We start from the raw sequence: 12,257 nt of genomic DNA on the forward strand, positions 1-12,257 counted from the left end.
GCCTTATTTCTACAGGTAACTACACTTAATACTTACCACTGGGTCTTTTGCTGATGTGTCTGAAAACTCTGTAGCTTAAAAAAACTCAAAACTTATTCTCTATTTTCTTGCTGTCCAATACAACCTGCTGTAATGACAGAAATATCCTATACCTCGGCTGTCCAACTTAGTAACCCGTAGCCACATGTGGCTTTGAGCACTTGGCCTATGAGAAGAACTGAATTTATTTAGTCATGACTAATTTAAGTTTAGGTGGCTACATGTGGTTAGTGATTACCTTACTAGACAGCATAGCTCTGGCAGACTCTTCAGGAAAAGCTAATGAAAACAATATCTGAATTCTTATATATCACCCTGCATCAGTTTGGTTGGATATAAAATCCTTATTTCATGTTATTTCCTTGAGTATCTTAAACATTACTCTATTTTCTTCTAACATAAAGCAATACTACCAAAGTTAATCATTTTATTTCTCTTACATACTCCACAGGCTCTCTTACCAAGATATTTAAATGACTCTTTTTTTTCTTTAAAATTCAGGAATTTTTCTAGAGCACCCTTATATTGGCTATTCTGGGACAATATCCTCAGGTGGCAGGATGTTCTTTGAGTATGTAGCTTTGTTTTCTGTTTTGTCTTTTATGGGCAGGCACTGAGAATTGAACCTGGGTCTCTGGCATGGCAGGCGAGAACTCTGCCCGCTGAGCTACCATGGCCTGCCCAAGTATGTAGTTTTAAATTTTTTTTTTTTTTGGTTTTTTACTTGAACAAAGTTTTTTTTGTCTTTTTTTTTAATTATAGTTTTTAGAATTTGTTCTGTTCCCTTACTTTGGTTTTCTCCTTCAGGTATTTCTATTACCAGTGTTTAATCTACTTTGCCTAATACATCACTTTTAAAAATATTTTTTAGATTCTCCCCTTTTCATGAATCTTTATTTCTCTTAAAGCATTATTTGTTGTATATATTTCCTCATGTTCCTAATAGTTTAGTCCTCATTACTAAAATGACTTCATTTCTAATTCTTTCTTAAATTCTGGCACCTTGTCTAAGTTTTTCTAAATCTGATTCGGTTTTTCTTTTCTTTAATATTTTGTATTATTAATGCCTTTTAGTTCATTTCGAAATAGTTTGTTAAAGTTTTGATGTTTAGAGAACATCAAAGTATCAGGCATGCTTTCACTGTAGGGATATTATTCTGCTTTTCTTCTCTTAAATTTCTCTGTATAGTATTTGACTTTAATGCTTTTTTTCATTTTATGTGAAATTAGTTTTCATGAGTCTTAAAATGAGGTGGAGTACAGGAAATTTTTCTAATTTCATAAAGTTCTCTCTTAATGCTTTTGTATAGTGCTAAAAAACAGGACTGCCAGCTTTCTGGAATTGCTTGCCTCTGTTCTCCTTTCCAACTTAACTAGTTAAGATCTTTTTTTCTCTATCTTGATCAATTTCTATTCCACTCCCAGCAACTTCTCTCCAGTGAGGAATTCTATCCTAAAAGGGAGTTCTAGGAGGTCAATTTTGAGAGTTCTTATGGGACAAACTGCTCCAAGAGCTTCGGTTCTTTTCATCATGTGTCCCTTATACTCATCCTAGTATTAGAGATATCAAATCTCTTCCCAGTTTTAAAGATGGCTTTCCCAAATTGGTCACACCTCGCTTTCCAGTAAATTCTTACATGCCATTTTGGGGTTCTTCCGACAGAATCTCCAATGTTTCCTTCTTGCTCCCACAAAAAATGCAGGACTTGTGACTGGTGGATTGTCCCTACCTGCTTAAATGCGGAGATTCTTGGGGATACCTTGTTACCTAGCTTTGTTAAAAATATTGTCCATGGCCTTTTGGGTTTTACTATTCAGTTCCATTTTAATTTGAGGACTCAGATTGAAAAGTTACACTGTTGCCACCACCATCTTCCAAATATTCTGTTGAGAATTTTTAATTATATTAAAATCCCATAACGACTTCATAAATTGGTACTATTACTGTCCACAAGCTTACAGATAAGAAAGGTTCGATAACTTGTCCAAAACTACACAGCTGCTATGTTGTAAAACCAGGACTCTAAGATAGATCTCTTCAATTCTAGAGCTATACTCTTATTAAGAGCTCACAAGAAAATTATTCATTACATGGAGAAGTATTTTAACAAACTTTTCAGGAATTTATTCTATGAAATATGAAACATGTCTACCTTAATTCCTATATACTAAAAATTAACTCAAAGAAATTAAGTGTACATCCCTCTAAATCTGCAGTGGAGTAATAAAATGGTAACTGTGAGATCTTTTATCAAAGCTAAATTTGCAAGTAATAACTGAAACCCTGGCTCTCAAACCTCATGGCTTCCTCAACTATAAAATGTACTTTATTAAGTAGATAAAACAAACTTAATTCTGGAAATCAAAATAATCCTATGTAATCACTAGAATAGTTGTATATGTACAATGTTCATGGAGAGGAAAAGATGCCTCCAAAGTAAGCAACCACTAATAACCTACCTGGCCTGCATTGTGTAGGTGGAGATACAAATACAGGCTGTATAGCATTCTGTGAGGAAACTGAAGTAGTACTACTAGCTTGATTAGCTGCTGCACTGTTAGATAAGACTGGAGCTGGAACATTATTGGCACAGGAAGTTGCAATTGCTGCAGAATTTACCATCACCTGTAAGTGTGAAGAAAGTTTAGAACTCAAAGTCTGATTTCTCAAATAATATTAGTTTTTTTTACCTGTTCATAAATTTCAAGAAATAGTATTTTGTTGATAACTAAAACACTGAGAAATCAATCTTTATGTAAACCTTATATAGGAAGGTCAAGTTATTTCTTTTGAAGATCCCAAATTATTTTGAGAGCTTTAATTCTATCTTTCTGAATAAATAATACATTAATATGGTTCAAATTCAAGTATAAAATTATATTCAGTGAAGACTCACTCCAACCCCTGTATGCCATCTGCCTCGTTCTCCCTCTCCTCAAATAGGTAACCTCTGGTTTTCCTGCATGTTCTTCCAGGTATTTGTAATATATATTCATTTTTACATGCATATACATTCCCCACATAAACCCACACTTACTTTTTAAACAGAAAAGGTACTTTGAACTTTTTTTAACATCTTGAAATCACAATTTGTCTTTCTAATTAGGGTGACCTCCTTAGGAGAACAGCACCCAGTGCAGGGCTCTGCACAGAGATATTCAATAAATGGTAACAGACTCTTCTTCTTGAGCACATTGTCCTCTCTGGCAGTCTCCATTTCCTTACCCCTACTCTCCTAGCAATGTGGCTGCCACCCCTCTGGGTCCACGAAACTGCATTCAGTCACCAATGGTTCCCATGGCAACAAATCTGAGTCGACTCCTGATTATCCTTATGTTGCTTGACCTGTTGCAGCAACCCATTTGATTGCTTCATGAAACATTTTCTTCCTGGGGCTTTTGTAATATTATGCTCTCCTACTTTTCTCTTCCCTCCTTAGCTATTCCTTCTATACCCATTTTCTAAAATTTTGCAATCCACAGGCTCTGGTCTAGATACTCTTCCCAATCTCTTCCTTTTCTGAGGATGAGCTTATTCACTCCTATGGGTTCAGCTACCATTTTTTATGCCAACCCCCCATTCTACAGGAGACTTTTAAGTTTCAAATAAATGAGACAGAACTGACAAGTATTGTATATTACCTCATTTTATAAATGGATCAGAGGAGATTATAAGTTGTCTAAAGCCAGCACATAGAACAGTGTCTGGAACATAGTAATCAATTTGTTTAATTAATTTACTAATCACTGTGCCAGGCACCACAAGGTACAATAATACTTTAAAAAGGAACAAAAGCAACTGCTTTGAAGTATGATGAAAGGCAAAGAAGAAAAATTCATTTTCCTCTGTTCAGACTATCACAACTTGAGAGTCTTGACAGTACTATGAAGATTACCTTCTGGGGGTAGTTGTATGAGGTAACTGGGTCTTGAGGAGACATAATACATGGTCTTCTGTCCTGAAGAGACTTTAATGAATACATAGATAGTTAAAAAATGGGAAATCAAGAAGCCAAACATCACATCATAAAAAGATCTACCTTGCTTCAATCTCTCATAAAAGTATTCAAATTTGGAAGTATCCACTAAGATAATCCTCCAAAAGTTATCACTCTCATGTTCAATTTAGGTGACTACTCTATTAACTCTCTACAGAGGATCTAATCACATCCAACGCTAGGTTCCAATATAGACAATAAAATGTAACAAAGGTTTGTGATTTTGACACTTTTTAGGTGACCTACCTTGCCTTAAAAACTTCAAAACCAATAGGACCAAGAGTTTTGAAAAAAATAAAAAAGGCATTCCATCTAACAATATACCTTGAGACAAGGGTGGGTGGTTATTATTCTTGCTGGATCCTAAGCAGGATATAGTGTATGCAGTAGAATACTATTTCCCTCTGACTCAAGACTGTCTTTGTAAAAACCAAAATGATTTTGGAAGGCTCAGACTCATGCTTGATATCTTATCATTACAGCAAAAACTCTAGCAGTAGAATCTGGTAATACTGGTAAGAACATCAAGGAAATCAGAGAAAGCAATCACAAGAAACAGAAAAAGACACCAAACTGTGACAAAGACAAGCCCCATTCAACATAGACCTAAGACTTTACCTTTCCAAAGTTTGTGCTCAGGTGCAAACAAAAGCACTTGCCTTAAAAAAAGGAAATATTTGCCCTGGCTCAGAAGGCCCAGTGTGAATACTAAAGAATTCTAGAAAAGGACTTAGCTGAATCGGGCACAGAAATAAGTAGGAATACATTCTTAGAAGACTCTGTGCCGGGAAACCTGTGTTTAAGCCTTTCATTGGCCCTCTCCTCAAAGTGCTGTGAAAAAAGTACTTAGAAACTTACTATGGACTTGGTGACCGGGAGTATGAGTGGAGCAGATCATAAAGAGATTGAAAGCTACCAGGAGAGTATGAAGTATTCAGAACAAAAAGGAACATGTGATAAGTGAGATTAAAAAGAAAGCATAAACTAGCTTGACTAAAACAGAAAATGGTAACTAGAAGTAGGGTGCTACTATAACAAAATCCTACCTTGGGAAGGAGATTATGAGTTTTAGCTCTTAGGGGAAGAGGTTTGGAAAATAAAGCATTGGTACTGTGTGGTGATTACTGTTAGAAGACTTTAATATGGTCTTTTAGGAGACAGAATATTAATAATTAGGAGTTTGCAGGCAGGAATGAAAGGGAGTGAGTCCATGAATACAGCACTGAAGAGGCAACTGCTTCAACCCCAAATTGTGAAAAGAGAAAACTAATAAATGTTTTAAACAACAAATACTAGTTAAAACTTGGCCTTGAAACTAGAATCATGGTTCAAATCTCTGAATTCATTAAGATGTCTCAAAACAAAGAGTCCAATTAAGGATGTAGCACCCAGTAAATTCTTCACTTGGATAAAATTTCTCATGTAAAAGTATCCAAAAGCATGGCTCTCCTATGACAAGCTCAAGGACCTTACAATCAAGCATAGAGCATAGGGGTCAGAAAGCAAAGAATTACAGAAAATCTAAGTAGTATATCTATAAAAAAGAATCATCAGTATAGCCATTGGAATAGAAATCAAATAGAGTAGACACCTAATCAATTAGTTTAACAGACAAAGAAACTGTAAGACAGAAACTAAAAACATCCAACTGGGATAAAATGACCCTTGTGTACCCAATCTTCCACAAATAAGAGACAGGCTGAGAAAGCCATCTAGCCACCAAGGAAGGATCATCCTCCAATACCTACATCATATATGGCCAAGGAAGAGAAGGCCTTGGAGTAGACAAGAACCTCAGAAAACAATGGAATGGGGACACCCCTCCAGGGAACAAGATTAAAGCCTAATCAAAGATAGTCCCCATGCCTAGCTTGGGGGTCCTCACAATGTCTGCCTCATCATGAGTTCAGAACTGCTTTAAGTTAGAAACTGTGTTTCTCCCATTTTCCCCCTTTCTGAGAATTTCGCTACAATTTTTTCAGTCTCTCTTCCACCATTGTAAATTTGGTGTGTGCGCCGTAAATATCTTTGTACATTTGGTTTTAGGCCTCTACATCACATCAGAAATCTTAAGTTTTGATTTTGATTACACTGAATGGGATTTCTGAGTTGCCTCCCTTGGAGAGGAAGCAAACTTTTGTCTGTGGGAGGGATAAAGAGTTGGATATTGTCATTAGTGTGGGTAAAGTATTACCTACTTTTTGCCTTCGAGGCACACAGAAGCTAGACTCTTCAGGGGACCTGCTCTGACCAAGGAAATGTGACATGCATGATCTCCAGGCAGAAGCTTTAAGAGGCAGTGTAACACTCATCACTTTTATTTTCTGCCTTGGCAATCATGGAGAGTTTCCATCCACCCAAGTCCTATAGCAGAGCCCTCCTGAAGAGCACCATTGGGCATACAGCACAAGTGAGAAGTAAACTTTTTGTTATAGTAAGTGACAGATTTATGAGTTTTTCCTTTACTATAACCTACCTAGCCTATTTTGACTGATATAAAAATCATAATAGAATACTCTAAAAAAATTGTCACTATCAATATTAGAATTTCCTCTTGTATCTACACATATTGGGAATATCGCAAATAGATTAATTTCAGAAAAGGGGTGTGATCTTGTAGGAATTATTTATGTGTCAATTTCTTCATCTATAAAATGGGGCTGATATTAATTGCCTCATTGGATTTTTTTCATATAAACATTTATATGTATAACTCTTAGAACAGTGAGTGCTCTAGTTACAGAGTAGGAGCTATAAATGCTTGCTAATATTATTAAATACCTACCATGTTGGCTGCAGATTCAGCTGTGCTATAAACACCTGAAGTTTCATATTCTGGCTCTAAAGGATATAGCCAAAGTAAAGCAGAAAATGAGCATTACTGTATATTTTGAAATTCCACAAACAATGATATCATATATAGAGAGATCTCACTGACCTGAAGGATAAATATATTCTTCGTGATATCCCCCTAGAGAAAAAAAAACAAGACAGGAGAAATTTGTTTATATAGGTCTTTCCAAGTCAGCAGAGCCAAATAGCCAGCACTTGCTTTCTCTCAAGTATTATGGCTAAGTGTTCAAAACAAAACACATACATCTTTGAGACAAGTGATTTGACCATTCATAGAGGCCAACAAATCATAAAGCCAGAAATCAGATGTAAACAGAATAAATTTCTTCACTGAAAATTTCCTTAATTCTTAAGCGTTCAGGCAGAGGTGACAAACTCATTTGTGTCCAATTTTTTCAGTGGGGGGGTATAATGATTCAGCACACGCTTAGGACTAGCCTGGGTCGGAATCCTGATTAACTACCTGACTCTGGGGAGGTTACTTAATCTTTGTGCCTCAATTTCTTTACTGCAAAATAGGGATAACAGTACCTAGGCTTTGAGGGGGATTGAATGAGTTAATACATGTGAAAAACACTTAGCACAGTGCCGAACACATACTAAACACTTAAATGATGACTAATATGTTATGCCTCATCTGTTTTTCAGTCTGTTTCAAGTAAGTAATAAATTAAAAATCAACGTCTTCAGCAGATGACTCAGCGGTACTGCTATACCACTGAAATGCAGATGAAGTCAATCTTCAAGTAGACGGTTTTCCATCACATAAAAACTCGCAGGTCAAAACTGGATCCAATTCTTAAACACTTATCAATCACATGTGCATGCAAACCACTTCAGATAACAAGATTTAAGATGTGAACAAAGAGTTGGTTACTTTAAATATGCCCCTACAGGTGACCAGCACATCTGAAACTAGCCACAGTGCTAAAGGAAAAAGACAAAAGGGCCATCTTGCAAAAAAAGAGAGCAAGTGTCTTCAAGCACGTAATCGCACACGTATGTACCGTGTTCACAGAACATCTTGTGATAGACTTTATCATCCTCAAGTTCCTAGAAATATCCATTTTCTTCGACATAAGTAGCAGAATGCCTACCACAAGGAAATAAGGAACTTGACCACCAAATCTAAAACGCCACCAAAGGTATTCAGAATGCTTCACCTCCTTAAACAACCCAGTTCTTCCAGAATTGTCTAACATCTTTTACAGCAAAATGGCAAAATGAACACACCCTATGGTGGGTGGCATATAACAATTCTTAAGGGCATAGAATTCAGAGGCATACAAGCCCACAGGTTCAAATGTGATGTCTGCCAGTCACAAAGGACCACATATTCTATGGTTCCGTTTAAATAAAATATCCACAATAGGTAAATCCATAGCAATGGAAAGTATACTGATGGTTGCTTAGGGCTCGGGGGAGAGGGGAAATGGCAAGTGACTGCTAACAGGTACGGGGTTTCTTTTTAGGGTGATGAAAATGCTCTAAAATTGATTGTCATGATAGTTGCTTAACTCCAAATGTGCTAGGAAAAAAAAAACTTTGCTCTGCATACTTTAAAAGAGCAAATTATGTCTTAAAGCTGTTATTAAAAGATTTTGATCTCTGCCACTTAGCAAGGGTATGATCTTGGCCATGTCTTTTATACTTTGAGCCTCATAGGTAAAATAAGGGATCCCTCATTCCTCAGAAGGACAAGTATTATATTAAGCCATGAATATAATTACCTAGTACACCGGCACATAGAATTAGCTGAACAGTAATGTTTGAAGATCAGACTTTTTTGGGCAATTTCATAACAGTATTATAAACTAAGAGCTATTCACATGAAAGGCCTAAAATAGCCATACAAATGGTGAGGATGCCACTTAACAGTTTGACTTACTAATAGGAGTTTTCCATATTGAAAACTCACTTTCATATGATAAAAAAACATTAATCACTAAAGACCTATGCAGATATCTCCCAGGGTTGTAAATCTCCCTGGCAACATGGGACATGACTCCCAAGATGAGCCAGGACCCAGCATCATGGGACTGAAAAAGCCTTCTTGACCAAAATGGGGAAGAGAGAAATGAGACAAAATAAAGTTTCAGGGGCCAAGAGATTTCAGAGTTGAGAGATTATCCTGGAAGTTATTCTTATGCATTATATAGCTATCTTTTATAGTTTATGGTACATTCGAGTGACTAGCAGGAAGTAGCTGAAACTGCTGAACTGTGTTCCAGTAGCCTTGATTCTTGAAGCCGATTATATACGTATATAGCTTTTACAATGTGACTGTGTGATCGTGAAAACCTTATGGTCTGATGCCCCCTTTATCCAGGGTATGGATAGATGAGTAAAAACATAAGGACAAAAAAATAAATAATGGGGGGGTGATAAGGGGAAAAAATAAAATTGGGTAGATTGCAATACTAGTGGTCAATGAGAGGGAGGTTAAGGGTTATGGGATACATGGAATTTTTCTATGTCTTTTATTTCTTTTTCTGGAGCGATATAAATGTTCTAAAAATTATCATGATGAATATACAACCATGTGATGACATTTGAGCCACTGATTGTACACTTTGAATGGACTATATGATGACGAAGATATCTCAATAAAAATATTTTTTTAAAAAGACCTACGCAGAGAGCTGAAAATAAGTTTTAACAATGTAGTGGCCTATCAAAATAGAAGTCTGTCCTGAGAACTACCAGGATATCTTCAAGCTCTGAGACAAGAACTGATAACTCAAAACGAGCTACCAGAACAGAGTGAGACCACAAAATCAAACATTTGGGTTACTTCACAGTTCTGACATACAAATGTCACAACAATCATCTTTTTAAAAAATACTTTTAAATTTTTATTTGGATATTTTATTTAAAAGTTAGATAAATGGGACCTCCTCAAAATTGAATACTTCTGTGCAAAGGACTTTGTCAAAAAAACTGAAAAGGCAGCCTACTCAAAAGGAGAAAATATTTGGAAACCACATATCCGATAAGGGTTTATTATTGAGAATATATAAAAAAATCCTACAACTAACAATAAAAAGACATACAACACAATTTTAAAATGGGCAAAAGACTTGAATAGATTTTTCCAAAGAGGAAATACAAATGGTAAAAAAGCACGTGAAAAGATGCTCAACATCACTAGCTATCAGGGAAATGTGAATCAAAACCACAAGAAGATATAATTTCACATCTATTAGAGTGGCCATTATTAAAAAAAAACACAGAAAACTATAAGTGTTGGAGAGGATGTGGTGAAATAGCAACATTTATTCACTAATGGTGGGAATGTAGACTGATGTAGCCACTTTGGAAAGCAGTTTGGCAATTCCTCAGGAAGCTAAGTACAGAAGAGCCATAAGATCTCACAATCCCATTACGAAGTGTTTATTCAGAAGAACCAAAAGCAGGGACCCAAATGGACATTAGCACTCCGATGTTCATAGCAACCTTATGCACAATTGCCAAAAAGATGGAAACAATCCAAGTGCCCATCAACCAAGGTATGGATAAACAGAATGTGGTATATACATGCAATGGAATATTATTCAGCAGTAAGAAGAAATAAGTCTTGAAGCATGTGACAACATGGATGAGCTGTGAGGACATTATATTGAGGGAAAGAAGTTAGACACCAAAGGACAAATATTGTATGATCTCACTAATATGACATAATTATAATAAGTAAATTTAGAGTTAAAATCTAGAATATAGGTTACCAAGAGATAGAATGATGGTAGAAAATGAGAAGCAGATGCTTAATATGTGCAGAATTTTAAACTAGGTTGAATTCAGATGTTTGGAAATGGGCAGAGGTGATGGTGGCACATTACAGAAAGTATAATTAACAGCACTGAATTATGAGAGTGATTGTGGTTAAAAGGAGAAATTTAGAGGCATATATGTCACTAAAAGGAAGCTAGGGGATAAAACATGGGACTGTATAACATAGTGAACCCTGCGGTAGACGATGACAGTGATTTAATAGTACAAATATAAAACCATTTCACGATCTAGGACAAATGTGCATCACTACTGCAAGGAGTTAATAAGAGTGGTATATGGGGGAAAATGCACCTATTGTAAACTATGGACTATAGTTAACAGTAATATTTTAATATTCATTTATCAACAGTAACAAATGTACCACACCAATGCTAAGGGTCAAAAGAAGTAAAGGACAAGGCATATGGAACATTTGGGGCTTTTTTTTTCAGTAATGAAAATGTTCTAAAATTTACTGTGGTGATGAAAGCACAACTCCTTGATGATACTATGAACTACTAATTGTACACTTTGGATATATTTCATGATATGTGGATGTCTCAATAAAACAAACTGCTTACCAAAAAGGAAGAAGAGGGAAAAAAACACAAAATATTTAACTGTAATGGACTCACCATTGTTACCCTGGCCATCATCTTCCTCTGAATTCAAAGTCTGTTTGCCTGAGCTACGTCCCCGCCTTGCCACACAATATCCTGAAGAAGCAGGAACCATTGTAGAGGGACCTCCATGATTCTGTACCAGAGACAAACATACACATGCAGTTCTCCCTATATCGCCAGAGAAAAAAGCTACAGGATGTTTTGAAATCTCCTAGAGATTATGTGAACATCTGTTTAAAGAGAGCTTTGTAAGGATATTTTAAATGTATTTTAGACCAAAATAGTTATTGACTAAACAATGATCAAGAAAACACAAAATATCACCCCACACTACAGAGGCAAAATTACTTGTTAATTTTACTTACTTAAAAAGTTTATTTAAAAAAAAAAGTTTATTTTAATTACCTCCATCTTGTTTAAGAACAACTAAAAACAGACTTCTCTCTTCCCGTCTCTAAAATGAAAACTCATGTTTTCTGGAAAAAGCTTATTTTGGTTATACAAAACGCTAAAATTTATCTGCACTGCCTTTATGTATAAGGAAAAAAAAGAAAAAACTAAACAGCATTTTTTTTCAGTCTTAGTTTATATTAGAATTGAATAGATCAAAATCTCACGGATCTATTGCACACTGATGCTTATAGCAGCATTATTCCCAATGCCAAAAGATGGAAGCACCCCAAGTGGTCCACCAAAAGATGAACGGATAAACAAATGTGCTATATATATATACAATGGAATGTTATTCAGTTGTAAAAACAGAATCAAGTCCTTAGAGATATATAGAAGCTAGAGATGGGTGAGTGGTTAGCTAATGAAGTTGAACTCAAATGTAAAGGAGCAGATAGAAATGAAGGCAGTTCACTAGTGGATCTATAAGTAATATTACCATATTGACGGTGCCATGATTGAAAGGGGTTGTATAGACCTATATGTACAAGTGATTACCACTACAAATATAAATAAAGTCTTG

At 35.7% G+C, this 12,257-nt stretch overlaps 1 protein-coding gene across 1 annotated transcript in view; it reads right to left on the reverse strand.

Annotated features, from left to right (window-relative positions):
- ALG13 (ALG13 UDP-N-acetylglucosaminyltransferase subunit) overlaps positions 1 to 12,257 on the reverse strand; it is an 88,061-nt gene that overhangs the window by 33,934 nt on the left and 41,870 nt on the right. The window contains 5 exon segments of the mRNA XM_077146969.1: positions 2,500 to 2,665; positions 3,936 to 4,007; positions 6,823 to 6,878; positions 6,976 to 7,008; positions 11,297 to 11,417. Coding sequence (XP_077003084.1) covers positions 2,500 to 2,665; positions 3,936 to 4,007; positions 6,823 to 6,878; positions 6,976 to 7,008; positions 11,297 to 11,417 — 448 coding nt within the window.

The sequence above is a fragment of the Tamandua tetradactyla genome, chromosome X (genome assembly GCF_023851605.1).
Source record: "Tamandua tetradactyla isolate mTamTet1 chromosome X, mTamTet1.pri, whole genome shotgun sequence".
Taxonomy (NCBI): domain Eukaryota; kingdom Metazoa; phylum Chordata; class Mammalia; order Pilosa; family Myrmecophagidae; genus Tamandua; species Tamandua tetradactyla.